The sequence below is a fragment of the Rhipicephalus sanguineus genome, chromosome 3 (genome assembly GCF_013339695.2).
Source record: "Rhipicephalus sanguineus isolate Rsan-2018 chromosome 3, BIME_Rsan_1.4, whole genome shotgun sequence".
Classification (NCBI taxonomy): domain Eukaryota; kingdom Metazoa; phylum Arthropoda; class Arachnida; order Ixodida; family Ixodidae; genus Rhipicephalus; species Rhipicephalus sanguineus.
Window position 1 is genome coordinate 213964321 of NC_051178.1, and position 18499 is coordinate 213982819.

The 18499-nt window shown below is 45.9% G+C and overlaps 1 protein-coding gene across 1 annotated transcript in view; it reads left to right on the forward strand.

Moving 5' to 3' along the window:
- Nucleotides 1-17384, forward strand: part of LOC119388274 (uncharacterized) — a 64144-nt gene extending 46760 nt beyond the window's left edge. Inside the window, exons 11-12 of the mRNA XM_037655957.1 lie at nt 6685-7022; nt 14748-17384. Coding sequence (XP_037511885.1) covers nt 6685-7022; nt 14748-15428 — 1019 coding nt within the window. The 3' untranslated portion in view covers nt 15429-17384. The remainder of the gene's footprint in view (nt 1-6684; nt 7023-14747) is intronic.
- The last annotated feature ends 1115 nt before the right edge of the window (nt 17385-18499 follow it).

Below are 18499 nucleotides of genomic sequence, written 5' to 3' on the forward strand. Positions count from 1 at the left end.
AAGCATGCGCGTAGCAACTTGTGAGGCATCTGAGCAGAGTACAACAAGTTAACCACAATTAAAAGAAGATTTCGTTATCAGTAAGCACCACCAATAATTGACTGATACACTTTTTCCCACACCTGCTTATATGGAACGCTTCCGTGACTTCACGTGTAAGTTTACCACTATGAGCAAACAAAATGTCTGTGTCACTTAAAACGGGATTACAATGACATGATTTGCAATGATTGGACAAGTGTGCAAAGGTTTCTTTCTCCAGAGAGCCTTTATGTTCTTTTAGACATGTGTTGATGAGTGGACCAAAAAATTCATTGTGCTGTACACGGTCTGGCAAAAAGAATCTTCCATTTTGTTGATGATTTTTTTGGTTATATTTGATGGGGCTCATTATGGGTCCAACACAGTGAATGTACTAAAAGTGTTTCGTGAATGTGGTCTGGGTCTCAAGTTCACACATGAGACAGCAAAAGAAAAACAGCTACAGTTTCTAGACCTATCATTGCGAATTTGACCTAACCACATGTGCTGGATGTACAGCGCTAGATCAGAACAACCCTTACTCGATTACAAGTCAGGGCATTCAAAAATCGTTAAAAACTGAATAACAGTGTAGTCTCTTAAAGGGGCTATAGTAAAGTCCTGCTGTCACTTAACCCCTTGAGGGTTTTCATCGTACATGTACAGCAGAAGCTTCCTGGTACCAAAGAGTTTTTGTCGTACATGTACGGCATAGCGCTTATTTTTAAAATGCGCGCCTTTTTCGATCATTTCTCTTGCTTTGCATGTGCTGCCACGCTTCGGGAATACGTGGAATTTTTTTCATGCGCCGATGTCTCTGCGTTGTTGCTTTTGTTATGCTTCGCAAAACGGTGCGCTGGTTATTGCTTGCACAACCAAGCGCGCCCGCGGAGTGGTTGGTTTCAAACACGCACCTTCTTCGATCATTTCTCTAGCTTGGAATGTGCTGCCACGCTTTGTGAATCATTGCAATTTTTTTAATGCACCGATGCACCTCCGTGCGCCGGTGTCTTTCTTTTCTTTTTCTCTTTTCTTTTTTTGCTTTTCAAAGCAGCGTGGCGGCTTTCAGTTGCGCATCAGAAAGCGCGCACGTGGTCCGGTTGATTTCGGTTTCGTCTTTCGGGTGGTTTTCGCTTCTTGCGTCCGCAGAGCTGATGGCTGTTTGGTTTCTAATCGCTCAAAGGGTGGCCGCTTGTTACTCTCTCGTTTATTGCTCCCTGGGGCGCGATTACATCTGTTTCCATGCGTCGCTAAATTACACAAACGACGACGCCGTGATTGCGTTTCCTGTTTTGGTGTCTCGGAAAAACTAACTACGTTTTGTTGGCGATAAGACAAAGGATTACTGTAGCTTTCTCACTCGTTTTGCTTTCCGGATGGGCACACGATAGTTTTCTTCCGTGCGCACACTGACGCAGTTCGCTTACACTATGGAAGCGCGCGCTGGTTGCTCTGCTGCCGGTGAGTCAAGCAGCGATTCTTCCGATGCGGACTATTCCCCAAGTGCCGAATCAGAATCTGATTAATTGGATTTCAGTTTGTCAGACGAGGATTTTTTTACGAGGTCAGTCTCCAATGACGATCAAGGAGCGACATCTGAAAAGCGTGTGCGGCGAGCCGTGCTTCAAAGACTATCACACACTGAAAAGCTTTTAGTGTTAGAGCAGGAACATTTTTAACTGGAAAAGTACTCTGGTGTGCTTATTTTTGTATGTCTGCGAGCTGTGTTTAATACAATGCATAATTTTTATTTATAAAAAACTGTTAAAGTTTCTTTTTTTTCAGGATTTTGCTTGATTTTAGTACGAATAAACCACGTGTATGTAACAACAAAAATGATTTTTTTGTCACTTTACAGTCACAAAAAAAATTTAGACAATTTTTTCTTAAATAGAATAGTCTGAAGAGTTTATTTCAGCAATAAAAAATTACACATTTTTTTGGACTGGATTTCACGAAAAAATTCGACCCTCAAAGGATTAATGAAAGAAAGTTTTTCTAAAGAAGTAGCTAGGTTAAGGGGAGATGCGGGTCGAAGACACTTTTTTTTCAATATTCATCCTAGAGCAATGAAACTTGGGGTATTTGTAGAGATGTTTATGCTGATTTCAAATATATAATTAGTTTTCTTGTAAGTTGCATACTTTTTGTTCTGCACCATGACAAATGTGTAAAACATAGGCCTTTTAGGCCCCCTATTTCGATCCTTAAACTTCTATACATTTTGACAATTAATGGCTCATATTGTTCCATTTAAACTGTAGAGTGCCAAAAACTATCCAGAAAGTGCATAGAAAATATTTGCTAGACATGAAAAATTCAAACATGGGAAATCTATTATTACCCAGACCCCAGTAAATGTTTACTTGCGAATTATCTAACGTGTAAATAATAGGGATGGGCGAATAGCAAATTTGAGGTTCGAAGCGAATCCGAAGCGAATAGTGATTTGGTCGAATAATTTTGAATCGAATAGTTCGAATAGTATATAGCGCATATTATTATGAAAAATGAGCGTTTTTGTCATGACCCTTGCACAATATTTTTAAGAATTGGAACTAGGTATAAGCAAATGTCACTTTTTGGTTTGAAATGAAGTGGAAGCAACCTTGAATAGTATCAAGATTTGAATAGCAGTAGGGTGCAGGTTAGAAGTGGTACAATATGTTACAATTTAAGAATTACTATACCTAGCGCATATCAGCCCATATAACACGATTTAAACTTAAAAAAAAATGTACACTTAACCTTGAAGTGTGGCTTCGCGGCAGTGCAGATTTCTCCTGTAAAGGTGGTTTCACGGTACAGCAACCTGACGCTGCAGTGAAACCACCTTTACAGGAGGTTAAGTGCGGTCAAACATACATATATTCGTTCATTTCGAATACTTCGAAATTTCGAATAATATAAATTCGTATCGAAGCGAATTCGAATACTGTAATATTCGTTCGAATATTCGAAACACCCGAATATTCGCCCATCCCTAGTAAATAATATTGATATTTGCAGGAGATAACTGCACTCCTCACACCATAGAGAAAATCTGGGCAAAATTTCATGCAGATCCAAGCACCAGAAGTACCAAAAACAAGAGAGGCACGCTGAAAAAGTTGCCAAAAAGTGTGTTTTGAAAAAAACGAATTTTGAAGTTAAAATTGGATGTTTATTTATGAAAGAGGTAACGAAATCCGATCAAAATTATACACAAAAGAGGTAAATTGTTCTTCTAGTAGCCACTGCCACTAAAATGAGCCAGCGCCATAAGTTTCTCCTTCACAGCTCTTTCGAGCAGAGTAGCTATTGCGCGAGCTCTCGCTGCCGTAGGTTCTGCTTGCAATCGGTCCGTCACTCGCCGCCCCTACGCTGGCCTCCTCGCTCGAAGCAACTCGCCGCAACGTATACGTCATCGAAAGAATACTTTCAGGGCACTCGCTGTACTCGCATTGCAGTTCCAGAAACGACACCTTTGCGTTTGTAAGCTGGTTACCGGACGCGTATTCCACAACGGTGACACATTGGACACACTGCACCGATCATGAGGATGTTCAGTGCTGTCATGTCAGCGATCAAGGAAGACTCTTTCTACCGTGATCTTTCTTCGTCATCGAAGAGTCCAATCTTCTCTTTGAGAGGCACTGACATACTCGAACGCCGCGACAAAGTCGTCGGAAGCATCGCCGTCGCCGTCGCTAGGCCTCGCGGCAGCGGACGCACTTGCCGTTCGGCGAGTGTTTGGCTTCGATTTGCGCCGGCATCCTCAAAATTTGTTCACCGAGCGATACTTCGCTGGCCGGTGACTGCGCTTGCTACGGTTCTCTTCGTCCATGATGAAAATAAATACGCGAGAGAAACATTGTTGAGCTGCATAGCTCGATGAAACACGGACTCTGCAAGCAGGCTTCGCAACACGCAAGGCGTGCAGCGGCCAATGGCGGTCCCTGATCTGTACCACGTGATTTAAAAGCCAGTCACAGCGCTCGAAAAGCGCGGCAAAAACGTGCTTTCTTTATTATTTCTTGCGCTTCTGCAGCGTGGGAAACCGTGGTTATTTGAAGATCTCCTCATGCGGTCCCCAATGGCGAGCGGCCGCGCGTTATCGGCCGCGAGGCGCTAGAAGACGTCACACTTTCGGTCAAGATTAACAGCCACCTTCTGCTCTTTAGACGCAATATTAACGCGTTTCCAGTTGAGTCTCGACTTTGATTTTTATTTTCGGAACAGTAGATATACTAATCTTCACAAAACAGGTGAAAACAAAACATCGATAATTTTTTAAAAAACTCGTGTTTTTCGACCCGCATCTCCCCTTAAGTTCAGCAGGTTTCCAGAACTTGTTATCACCAGAGTGGTTGCTAAACTTATATGAATAGTAAAGGGTTTGCATTCATCTTCAACGAACAGCCTGAACAGGGCCATAAAGCGCTGTGCAGTTGTGCCTTACGTTTATCGTTTTTCTCATGCTTTGAAGAATGTTGGCAGCAGGTATGACATTGATGTTGTTTTGAACACTCCGATAAAAGTGCAACAGTTGTGCCAGGCAGCTGCCAAAAAGTTCATAAGGTGCAGAAAAGGGGTTGTGTATCGAATACTGCTAACTTACAGAAATATGTATATTAGACAAACAGGTCGCTGCATCAGCACACGTCTAAAAGAACATAAAAGTTCTCTGGGGAAAGAAACCTTTTCACACTTGTCCAATCATTGCAAATCATGTCATTGTAATCCTGTTTTAAGTGACACAGACATTTTGTTTGCTCATAGTGATAAACTTACACGTGAAGTCACAGAAGCGTGCCATATAAGTAGGTGTGGGAAAAAGTGTATAAGTCAACCATTGGTGGTGCTTACTGATAATGAAATGTCTTTTTTGAATTGTGGTTAACTTGTTGTACTTTGCTCATATGCCTCATGAGTTGCTCCACGCATGCCTTGTGATGATTGTTGGTGATTATATGTTTAGTCCCTTTCAAAAAACAAATCAGTTGTGAGTAAGCGCTCGTTTGTACCTTCTTTCTGTGAGTCCCCCTCTTTTGTGCCCGCTACAAAAATTTTTAAACATGACTAAAGAAGAGTCATGAGGGAAGCAGAGCTTGTGTGCCTCGTGCTTCCTTTTTGGCCTCATCTTCTGCGCTAGAAGCAAACGTGCTCAAACAGTCCACTTAGTGAAATTCATTTAGTATTGATCACAAGTTTAAAAGCATTTTCTGCTACACAAGCATCCATTATTATTCCTTCATACTGTGCACGTCGAATGATTGAAAGTGCCTATCTACTGGCATTGTTTCTATTTCTGATCACTCCATTTTTTTGTAATTTTTCATATGTGCACATTCACTGCGATAATCCTGATCAGCTGGCATATTCCTTCCCCATTTCTTTCCTTTGCACATCTGCCGCGATGCCCAAGTTTTTTTTTTTTTTTAATTATTTGCCGCTAATATGATGCTACAACATACCATGTTTACTTCCGTTTGTCTTAGTTTCTGTTTCATTTCATTCTATTGATATGTATCCTGTTCTACATTATAATTTGTTGTTAATATTGTATCAATCATGTTCTCTTCAAGCAGTATTTTTTTCTGTCTTTAATATGCCATTTACTCCACTTCCCAATGCTTCACTGGTTGACAGTATGTAAAATAAGTAAATAAAAAGTAATATTAATAAATTAATAAATCAACAGAGATTTTTCTTGCCTAAAAATGTGTCTATAGTAGGAAGAAGCAGCAGTTTTCTTTTCTTGATAGAATATGCAGATTCTGTCCACTTTGTGTATTGGTTCCAGCATATATTTTCTTGGTGGTTGTGCGGCTACTGTTCTTTAGGCTTGTGCAAATATTCGAACGAATATTACAGTGTTCGAATCCGCTTCGGCCCGAATTTAAATTCTAGGAAATTTTGAAGTATTGTAAATGAACAAATAGACATATATATAAACCGCATGTAACCCCCTGTAAAGGTGGTTTCACTGCGGCGGAGGGGTGCTATACCGTGAATACGCCTATCCAGGGGAAATCCGCACTGCCACGAAGCCACACTTCAAGGTTAAATGAACATATTACCCTCACATCGATTCATTATTTTTTAAGTTTAATAGCTTGTTATACTGGCTTACATGCTCTAAGAATAGTAAATTTTAAAATGTAACATATTTTATAGGTTATGACTTGCATTCTACTGAAAGTCAAATCCTGCTACTACTCAAAGTTGCTTCTACTTCCCTTTGAACCAAAAAGAGTGACATTTGTGCATGCCTTGTTTCAACTTTAAAAATGTTGTGCAGGTTAGTTGGGTCGTGACAAATATGCTCATTTTTCTTTATACTATGTGATATATACTATTCGAATTCGCTTCAAATTCGCTTCAGGCCTAAAATTTGCTATTTGCACAAGCCTACTGTTCTTGCCTAGAGACCATCCTCCTTTTTCACGGTGCCATGGCGTATGCGACCTTCCCCTAGCAGGAAAAAAACATTTTGGTATGGCCTCCACACACCTCTCGATCCCAGAGGCTTTCGTTCTGGTGATCCCGCTTGTTCCGTATCCCTGCAGAGGGCAGCACAGGAAAATGAAAAAGGTGGATTACTAGCGTATTGGTGACACTGGAACCATCTAGCACTAGGATGAGGCAAAGAGCCTTAATGAGGGTATCATTGTTTTGCAGACAATGATGCTTCACGCAATTCAAAGGAAGGTGCAGACAAAGGGCCTAAAGACCCCCAGCCTACAAGCAAGGACCAGTTGTCCGAGTTGTTGGATGTGCTGAAGAAACAGCAGGCAGACTCGAAGCAGTGGCGCAGGCTGTACGACGAGCTCAGGAGAAACCAGGACAGTGCCAGTAGCAGGACAGTGTGGCGTAAATTGCTGGTACTGGGCCAGACACTGTTCGATGACATGCAGACAGGCCTTGACCGCACTCTGGAATCCCTGGTCGACCTGGCCAAAAAGGGCTCAAGTGTAGCCAGCGATGTCCGCCCCATGGTGCAAGACTTGGGGGAAAAGGTGAGATCAATTGGCAGGGAAAAGGCAGTGGTGTCAGGATGAACAGGTCCTGCAACAGTTTCCAAGTAGTCATCAAATGACCTCACTGTCAGAGTTTATCGCTTCACAAATCAATTGCCGTAAACATTTCTTGATCAGTCAAGTATGAGCAGAGTTACAAGTATGTGTCGCGTGCCTTTGGCACTTTTTCTCTCTTTTTGTCCTGCCGAGCGCACTGAAAGCTACACAGGTGGGTGGGGATGAGAAAAGGGCGAAGAAGCTGCATCATGACCATGAAAACTTTCTTGTTTGAACCTGTTAGCTCGCTTTCACTGTGGTCACGAGCAGGCTAGTGCCGCTACTACGGGCACGTGGCAACACCCCGTGGCAGCCATGTTTACCGTGCAGCACAAGAATGCTCAAATCTGACAATGGCTATCCTCCCCTCCTCTGATGAGGTTGATCCCTCCAACAATATAATTTTTCGAGAGAAGAGCGAGCGACTTCTGGCTGTCTCTGAAATGTTAGTGTAAACTTCTAGCTGCGTACAGTGCTATAACAAGGTTATGGCAACGTTTTACTAGCGTCCTCCCACAAGTGTTGTCCTGTCATCTGAGCGTACCTTTGTACTGCTTTCAGTTTATATATTCCCCATTTAGTTTTATCACAATGCTTGCTACCCTTTCATTGATACTGTAGAATTCATCAATGTTGTTTAGCAGATTCGAGGTGAGGGCCAGTTGGTGGTGGAGCATACTTGGTGAAAATTAAGTGCAATGGACGGGACAAAAGAAGGAGCACACAGGACGAAGCGCTTCGTCCTGTGTGCTCCTTCTTTTGTCCCGTCCATTGCACTTAATTTTCACCAAGTATGCTCATCAGTGTTGCCGCAATACTTTTGCAGACTAATACCACGCTTCTCAGGGAACCCTCTGTAACAGAGGACGTGCCCATTAGTTCGTACTGTATATGCTTCCCCAATGCTCTTCACTTCACTAAGGCCAATTATTCTAGTTAACGCGTGCTAACTTGCTAGTCTAGCCTCGCTTGAGAGGGTCCATGTGTTGACGTTGCGTGGTCCAGATTCATAGCATCCTCCACTGTGTTATAATAAGTCTGAGTGCCATCATGGCAGTGCCGGCGACTGAGGGCTAGAGCTTAATCGTAAGCATCATGTGGGAGGTGGTTGCCAAATACAGTAGAACCCCGCTGTTTTGTTCCTTTCTGTTGCGTTTTCCCGGCTGTTACGTCGTTTTTCACCGGTCCAGGCACAGCTCCCATAGGATACAATGTATTGGGAACCCTGCTGTTACGTCGCAACTGTGGGACCGTTGCCGTATGATACGTCGCGAAGTGCGCTCCGACTCAACCGAGTGTCGATGAAGTGGATACGCTTGAAAGACTAGGACGAAGAAGAGACGGGAATCACACTGCGCAACTTACAACTTGTTTATTGGAAAAAAGGGAGTAGCGTCACTTATATACACTGAAGCACGTGACACGGGGCCTGTGCATTACATGTTACTGAGAACTCAAAAATTCAATCTCTCTCTTAGATAATGTCAATGAAGCTATGCTGACACACGATTCTGCACGTTCTAAAATATATTTTGCTTCAACTACGAGCCTCGCCGATTGATTATGGTTAAAGCAAAATATATTTTAGAACGATTAGATTGATTATGATTAACACATCGAACACATCGCCTCTGCAAGCAGTCAACAATACGGTCATCGCCAGGTACGAAAACCGCTCCTTAACGGGAGTTTAGGCCTGCAGAGAACGCTACGATGAATCTTCATAGTAGCCGACGTGAACTTCACCATTCTCGGGGCGGATTTTCTGCACCACTTAGGACTGTTAGTTTACGTGCATAACCGGAGGCTACAGGACCCTGTGTCTAAAGTGATGTAAAAGGCAAGCCTTCAAGACATACGCCGCTCAGCCATACGCTGATCAAGCCAGCAGTCCGGACTTCCTTCGTTTCACTACCATACTGAGCGAATTTTCTGACCTGACACACCAGCGCCAAGTGGGATCCCCAGTAAAACGCGACGTGTTTCACCACATCACCACTACAGGACCACCGGTTCACGCTCGACCACATCGACTGTCGCCTGAAAAACTGGCGGTGGCACGGCAGGAATTCAACCAGATGTTGGAGTTGGGCATCATCCAGCCCAGTCCTTGGGCATCTTCCCTGCACATGGTCCCTAAGCGGTCATCGGGTGACTGGCACCCTTGCGGGGAATATCGAGCACTGAACAGTGTCACAACGCTCGACAGGTACCCCATGCCACATATTCATGACATACTGGCAGGTCTGCATGGGGCCACAATTTTTTCGAAAATTGTTCTCGTGAGGGCATACCACCAGATACCTGTGTCACCGGAAGACGTTCCCAAGACTGCTATCACTACACCCTTTGGTTTATTCGATTTCCTGCGCATGCCATTCGGCCTTTGCAACGCAGGTCGAAAGTTCTAAAGGTTTATTGACGGTGTTCTCTGGGGCCTCAATTTTTGTCACGCCTACCTCGACAACTTGCTTATCGCGAGCATCACCCCACAAGAACATGAAGAGCACCTGCAGATTGTTTTTCAGCGCCTATCTGAGCACAGCGTTATCGTGAACACGGGCAAGAGTGAACTCGGCGTTCCCGAGTCATCATTTCTTGGCCACATCATTTCAAACTCGGGAGTACGACCACACCCATCTTAAGTGCAGGCCATACAAGACTTCCCACTGCCAACCACGAAGCGCCAACTACGTAAATTTCTTGGACTGCTAAATTTCTACCGCCGCTTTGTGCCTAAATGCACCCATATCATACAACCGCTTCACGGACTGCTCAAGGTAATGCAAGGATCTTCAAATGACCTGCCTTGGTGCGAAGAAGCAAAAAGGGCTTTCAACCAAAGCAAGCAGGCCTTGGCAAATGCGGCTCTCCTGCCATACCCACGGCCAAAAATTCCCCAGTGTTTAATGGTCGATGCCTCAGACATAGCTATCGGTGCCGTGTTGCAACAGCTGAGCGACGATACATGGCATCCAACTGCATTCTTCTTGAGGAAGCTGACACCGACTGAGCGCCGCTACAGCACCTTCGGGCTTGAACGGCTAGCCGTCTCCTCAAGTATACGCAACTTCCGGCATTTCTTAAAAGGTGTCAAGTTCTTCATTTTAACCGACCATAAGCCGCTGACCTATGCTCTTCGCTCTATGCGTTCAGACGGTGGTACGCACACAGCCCATGAACTTTGGCAACTGGCATACATCTCAGAGTTCACGACAGACATCCGCCTCGTAAAAGGGAGCGACAACATCGTTGCTCACGCCCTGTCGCGGAGCGCTATAATCACCGTCAACGATCCAGAGGGAGTTAACTTTGACGCACTGGCAGCAGCACAAAGAGAAGATGAAGAGCTGAAAAGCCTCCTAACAACAAAAACAGCCCTCAAGCTACAGTGGATGCAGATTCCGGGATCAGGCGACCAGATTTGCTGTGACACCTACCTCCACAGGCAACCCGCGCCCCTTCGTGCCTGCCCATCTACATTGCCGCATTTTTCTTTCTGGTCACAAGCTATCACATCCTGGAATCAAAGCTATGCAAAAGTTGCTCACAGCAAGGTTTATCTGGCCTGGTATCAACCGAGACGTGCATTGCTGGGCAAGAGGATGCATACCGTGTCAGTGTGCCAAAATTCATCGACATTGTCGAACCTCTGCTGCCTTGCCAAGAACATGCCTATTTGCTGACATGCATTGACAGGTTCATGCGCTGGGCGGAGGCCATACCTATAGCGGACATCTCTGCTGACACGGTTGCCCGCGCCTTTTTGCACCACTGCGTTGCTCGTTTCAGTGCACCATCCATAATAACAACAGACTGTGGAAGGCAGTTCGAATCATCACTTTTCGCCAGCATTACACGTTTCTGTGGCGCTTCTCAAATCAGAACAACTGCCTACCACCCGATTAGAAACGGCATGGTGGAATGTTTCCACCGCCAGCTCAAATATGTGCTCGCCGCAACAGAAGAGCGCAGCTGGATAGAGGCACTGCCACTCATTCTCTTGGGAATCCGGACAGCTGTCAAGACAGACATCGGCTGCAGCACTGCCAAACTGGTCTACCGAACGACACTGCGCCTTCCGGGAGAATTCTTCCTGGGCAGTCCGCAAGATGGTTGTACAGCCACCGCAGACTACGCACTTAGGCTACGAGACATAATGGAAAATAGCACCAGACGGTGGTGCTAGAGGCATCTGTGAAAAGGCCCAAGGGAGCCTCTGGCTTGGGGTGCGAAAGTAGAGTGGCGTTGCTGAGGGCAGTTTTGCAGTCTTCAAACGCTTGAGTTAAAAGTGGTGTCCAAGTGACAGGATGGCTGCCTCGCAAGCCAGCCAACGCGTCATGAAGAGAGGCCTGATATACGGCCACTTTAGGCACGAAGCGCCTGTAAAAGTTGAGCATGCCCAAGAAACAGTGGAGGTCTTTCGCTGTGACATGCCGCGCGTAGTTCTTAAGGGCCAAGATGCAGTCAGGCAAGGGTGTAGTCCCTTCTGAAGAAATCTGATGGCCAAGAAACGTGACGACGGGGGCGCCAAGCGTGCTCTTCTGGACGTTTATGAGTAAGCCGCGGTCGTCGAGACGTTGAAACAGTTGGCGAAGGTGTTGGCAGTGCTCCTTTTCGTTGGGGGAGAAGAGCAGGATGTCGTCTAGGTAGACAAAACAGAAGTCTAGGCCGCGGACGTCGTCGTCGATGAAGCGTTGGAAGGTTTGTCCTGCATTGCGGAGGCCAAAGCTCATGAAAGGAAATTCGAATAAGCCAAAGGGCGTGATGATCGCGGTCTTCGGGACGTCATCTTGGTTCACAGGGATTTGTGTGTAGGCTTTTACCAGGGGAGTCAACAGTTGAGAATACGGTGCTGCCGTGTAAGCGGTGGGCAAAATCCTGTATATGATGAACGGGGTATCTGTCTGGGATGGTACGGGCATTGAGGGCGCGATAATCTCCACAGGGCACCACCCATCGGTCTCCTTCCGCACCAAATGAAGCGGTGAGGCGTAAGGCCCCTCCGAGCGGCGGGCAGCACCCTCGCGGAGCATCGCTTCAAACTCTTCTTGGGCGATTCAAAGGCGGTCCGGAGCTAGGCGACGGGCGCGGCAAGAGATCGGGGGGCCTGGAGTAGTGTGGATTTAGTGCACGGTTGAGTGGCGTACCTCTCGGGGACGCCTGCTAGGTCGTGTAAGGTCAGGAAATTCTGCGAGGATGGCATGGTATGGCGATTGATCTTCAACATCAAAAGCTTTAACACTGGGCTGTTGGGTGGTCGTGTGTTGGCCCGGCGCGGAGAGGCCTGTTGTGGCGTCAATAAGTCGGTCATGCCGGCAGTCAGGTAAAGATGGTAGTACGCCAGGAAGTCGGACCCGATGATTGGCTCTGTGACGTCGGCGATGACGAAATTCTATGGGAATTCACGCGTAGATTTTTGAGGGTGATGTTGAGGCGGAGCACGTCGTCGGTCTTAATGCTTGAATGGTTCGCCACACTTAGCTCGAACGATGTGCAAGGGCGCTTGTCGTGCAGGAAGGCTCGGGAAAGGCTCGGGAAAAGCAGCAGATGTCCGAACCGCAGTCGATGAGGAACCTTCGCTTACTGACTTGGTCAGTGACAAAAAAATTCACAGCATATCCACAGGTGAATGATGAAGAGCTTGGGCGAAGCTCCTGAAGCAATCATGGTTACACCGTGAAATCTTCAGTGGTTTCGCCCAGCAGTAATCAAAGTGATAGCCCAGTACAAAGACGAAGTAGTGGGTAGTTTGCAAAGGTAGTTACGCCGGACAACGGAGACGTGACAAGGTTAGACTAAGAGGAGCTTCGCCTCTAAAATGCGACGGCCTCTAAGTTGGCAGCTCGCAGCCATCTCTACGGGCTGCTGTTGAAGTTTCCCTGACGTCCGACTGAGCAGGGTGGTTGGCATTTCCAGGCTCTGTCACCGAAGCGACGATGGTAGTAGCAGCGGCCGTCATAGTTTTCTTGCGATGAATCAGTGTTTTGGCCTCGGCTTTGGGGGCGTTTTTTGGGACGCAACGTCAGGCGTTGATCCAGATGCCTTTGAATAGAATCCACCTGACGGGCAATTTTGTCGATACGGCTAGCAAGCTACGGGGTGGGCTGTGGTGTGCCGGCGGCGTGGACGAAAAGAGGTGGTGGCGGCGGAGAGGCTTCGACGACTCGGTCAGCTATTCGGCAAGCTGGTCCAGCGGCAGATTCGGCTGAACCTGGAGGATGGCCTGAGCATGAGAGGGTAAACGGTCAAGCCACATTAGAGGAGGGAGTCATCAACAGCCGTTCTGCCTGTGAGGGCACGCACGAAGCGCAAGAGCTGCGATGGCCTGCGGTCACTGTGTGCTTCGTGCTGAAGGAGTTGACGCACTTTCGCGTCTTCTGAAGGTGAAAGCCGCCGAATTAGTTCCCTCTTCAGGTGCAGGTAGCAGTCGTCAGCTGGAGGACTTGCGAGCACGTCGTGGAGCTCAGCTGCGTAGCGAGAGTCTAGGTGGGCGACGACGTAGTCGTAGCGCGTCCAGTCCTGGGTGATAGGTGCCGGGGAAAACTGTGCCTTGACTTGAGCGAACCACACCTCAGCCCTAAGGGGTGGGAGCTTGACGGCGACGCGACAGATGTCCGTGTCGCTCTGGGCCACTGGAGTGGTGACATCCGCTGGAGCAGAGCTTTGGGGGGCGTGGCCCTAGTGCGGCTGTGCAGGATTGTCAGATGAGTGTGGTTCATTTTGGGTTCATTGCTGCTGTTCGTGGAGTTGCTACTCTTGGTTCTTGATTACCTGTTGTTGGGCCTGAAGTTGCTCTTGAAGATGTTGTACTTGTTGGGGAAGAGCGGCGAGGATTCCTGGTCGGCCATGGCAGTGCGGTAAGTTCGTTTTCCGGGTCACCAGATGTGGGTACACATAACTTTAATGCGTCCACACGAAAAACGTAACAGCAACTGAACTGATTGCGGGAGCACACACCGTTTTTGTCTTCTGTCGGGTGAGAGCATTCTTATCACCTGGCTCTCGGTTTAGTAGCGTTGACGCTGCGTGCAGGCGCAGAAGCGGCGGCGCACCGTGCCACCACAGTGGGAAAAAAATCTTTGGCCTCCACATTGTTGTCTTGGGTAACATCAGAAAGTTATATTTCCCAAATATTCTTTAATAATGTACAGGTATAACACTTCAGTTCATCTGACAGTGCTCTGTAATGATATTATTATTATGACCGGTAGAGTAGTAATGACGGATTTATACTGAGGAATTGTGTTGTTGAGCTAGTACTATAATGTCTTGCTAGTAACAAGTCGTGCCCAACATTTACCTTAATCTCTCAGTTACAAAAGCATGGTCATTGATAATATTCAGGTGTTCTCAAGCATTAGCCTACAACTGGGGCCCTTAGTGTGTCTATATGAGTTTTGTCAACACTCTGGCTCTTATTGCATCACCTTAACTAAACAGGTATAGTAATACCTTTGTGTATGCTGAGAAAGCCTACAGCTGCTGAGTAGTGTTGTGTGAATCGTGTGACACCACGAAGAGCTGTTGCAGAAATGTGAAGCTGGCATGAATGTTATTCTCAGCAAAAGCTTTCTGGCATCTCACAATGTCAGCCAGAGTAGTGGACCACCGTTTTGTGCACACGTTTTCATTGCTGACTGCTTGTCCCTTTGCTGTATCTTTTAGGTGAGACGAGAGCTTAACCGACGCCGAGAAGAATTGGACGGATATCTTCACGGATCAGGGAAGCCTATTGGTTCCATCTCACAGACAATGAGTTTGTTAGAGTCGTCAATCAAGAAAGTGTTTGATGCCGGACGGAAGTTCGTCTCCAAGGGGCAAGAAGCAACAGGAAAGCATGCCGAAAAGTTAGTCACTAAGCTTACCAAGGTTGCCCAGATGCTCAGCAGTGACTGGGAAGCTTCGTCTGAAGAGGCAGAGGAAGTTTTGGCTGAGCCCACAAGTATGTCAAGGAGGGAGGAAGCCAAACACAGCTGGAGAAATCACAAGGCTGCCAACACGGATGAGGAAAACAACTGCCAGGGAGGTAACAGTTGTACCAAGAAAAATGAGGCAAAGAGAAAGGTGCCATCTGAAAAGCCAGCAGCCAGAAACAAGCAGCTGCTGGATGTTGAAGAAGCTGAAGAGGAAGACTGGTTTAGCATTCGAGCAAAAAATAGGGAACGACAGCGCGGTGCAGCTTCAGTGGGGACTGACAATTGGTATCTGAAGCGACAAACACCGGGCTGGCGAAAAGGGAGCAGCAGGGAGGCCTTGCATAAGGGCACCACTAACCGTTTTAAGAAAGAAAGCCTCTTTTGGGACCACGAATCTCTTTTAAGCGACGATGAAGGATTTACCGAGTGACATGCACGAAGCACCGGCAGTTACCAAGTCTTTATTTTATGCTGATTTCAATTACCAAAGCCATGTGGTGGGATCCTGCACCCTGATGCAGTCTCAGAGTAGCTTTGAGGAATTAAGGCCAAAGGAGCCCACTCCTCATGCCGGGCTGTCATGGTAACATGAAATTATAATAAAGCTATCGAGCATTTAAGCATACCTATTTCTACAAGCATCTGAGAAGAGTTGCAGATTGGCACTGCTTTACCTGGCTTTTCTGTAGTTGGGGTGGTCAGCCAGGTAGCATTTGAGGGAAGCAGTCTCCCGAAAGCTGTCAGCAGGGGTGTGGTTGTGCAGGCTTTGCATATCATTTCACTGGTTTCTGCTGACATAGAGCTGAGGTGTAAAGCCACTTCTGCTGTATGTTGGAGCAGTGGCATTGCATAATTTTTGGTGGCAAAAGACTAAAAACATTGTGTAAGATGGGCTCAAATTTAAGTTATCGTCTGCACTTTTCCAAGGCCGAGAATACAGTGTTGAAACTGGTACAAAATATTACTTTGTCCACATTAGTTATAAATGAACGATATTGTAATATTGCTACTGCCGAGATTACTTCAATTTCAGAGCTTCGTGCCACGGAGCTATGCTGGTTCTCTTGGTTGGGTCAAGCAGTAATGGGTGCACAGTTTCAAATTTCATTGTATCAGAAGTGGTTATTTTTACAGCCTTAGTAGTCCACATCTACTGTTACGTGGAGGCTTCTATAGATTATCACTCGGCTACTTGGTATGAGCTCGAAATAGTATGTGGATCCATGAACACACCCAAGCCAGCGAAATGTTTGGCTCTGCCTTTGGTGTCGTTAGGGCATGCACATTGCTTTTTGAACATTATGAGCCCAGATCGAAAAAGCTTATCTCTCCTCTTTGGACATGTTCATTAACACATGTTGTTGTGCCCATCCCTTTGGCGCTACATCTGCTGCTTGTGCCTACAGCATGAGCTATGTTGCTGAAATATCTGGGTGTCACCTATTTCTGCCTTTTCATCCAAAATGGCATGAAATTTTGAAGCATGGATGCATCAAGAACATCGACAGCATAATTTTGTTGGAGGAGTTCATCCTCAGTGCTAATGCTGCCACTTAATATAGAACAGAACGAGAACACTGTTTAGTTTTTTCACAGGTTGCACGGCTAAACTGCGTGAATGTTCTGTCTCCTTCTGCAGCATCCACACCCTGTAGACTTGATACTAGCAACATTAAACACTTTAGCATAATGTTACATTACTGTTAAAGTGTTCCGATGAAAAGCAACATTTTTGTTTTACGAACATGGCATCATCAGTGACTGCTGTTGTAAATGCTTGCATTTAGACAATTCCAGTTTGTCAGTGCGTGCATACACTTGGAATCTCCTTGGAAACATGTACAAACTAATGACCTGGTTGTCTTCATGAGCCTGCGTTATGCATAGTGCTCTGAAAACGCAACTTTTCTGGCCTATCTGTTATCTCTATGATGTTGCAATGTCTTTCAAACAAAAAGAGCACATGTTTTATTTTTTCAGATGTATAATTGCAACTTGAGAGATCTGGAATAAGACTTCCATTTTAGCTATGTTTGTTACAAAGAAGTGAATGGTTGCCTTGATGCCATTTCTAGCCACTGTGGTGTCTCAAGCAACAGCTGTGACATATATTGTTTTGTGATATTTCTTCTGTAGTTCTGAATTGTATTCAGGCTTCCAGATTTTAAAACTGACGTTTCATGTTGTTGTGTTTTGTTATAGTGGTCACCAAATTGTCAAGGTTCCTCAAAGAAGGGCACTGCTGTTATGTCTTCAGTTCTTCATATGTGTACCGTGTGGTGTTGTGCTTAGCCCACTTTCCAAGTTACGTGCATACGTCATTGTATATATGTAAATTAAGAGCCTTTGTTATAGCTGTGTAGAATAAAGCTGTCTTTCAATGCTTTGTTTGTCTAGCGGATATAAATACCTGCCCTGTTGCAGCAGCTTTCAGCTAGCCATTCTAAAAGTTTCGTATGAATGTACTGCTCCTTTAAAAAAACAGTACTGGTTCACACTTAGAGAGAAAATGAAATATTAGCTAATCTGGCAGTATTTAACTCATGTCCATTAAGTCACTGCAGATAGTGTCCATAAAGCTTGCAACTGTGACATGCCAAGTCATGATAGATGTGGCTGTGTGGTTGAGAAAGTGTAAGGCCTCATAAGTTCAGGAAGTCTTGTTGTTGTTTTGGGGTGGTTAGGTTTCTTCTAGCCATTGCACAAAACTGACTGAGCATTGTTAAAGTCGGTGTCATTTAGGTGATCAAATGTGTAGTTACCTTTCCGAGCTTAAAATTTTACTTTTGATATAAAGAATAGTTGATTTTGCTAATAATAGGTAAAGCACTCGATATACTCTTTGGACACCGTAATAACAATACATATATTCAGCATGACACAAAGCAGCACACAAGACAGCTGCACAGCAGAAGGATCGATGCACAGGCCGTGCATGCACTATCATTACCAAGACAGCACAGTGGCTGATGCCGCTATGCTTGCCGCTATTGTCCGTACAATTGCTATTGCAATAAAGACAAGATGAATAAGTCTTATGAATTTGTAACTTCTGGGAGAGGAAGGTGCTCAACTTAAGTGCCTGCACAGTTGTTATTGCAATAAGGAAAACACGAATAAATTGTGAATTTGTTCGGCAGTGATAGAAAAGTGCTCACCTCAAGTGTCCTTACGCTTTCTATAGCAGTCAGTAAAAACAAGACGAATAGGTTTCATGAATTTGTACCTTCAGGGACATAGGCGTGCGCACAGGGGGGGGGGGGGGGACAGGGGGGGGGGGGGCCTCCCCAAATCACCTAAGAAGGGGGGTGCAAAGTCGTCCCCATACAATACCCCCCCCCCTAGTCACCTAAGAGGGGGGTGGGGGGGCACAAAACATTCCCCATACATTGACTTAGTAGGAGGGGGCACTGCGATGAACCTTCGCCCCCCCTGATGGGGAACCCTGCGCACGCCTATGTTCAGGGATATAAGAGCGGTCACCTCCCGTGTCTGTACAGT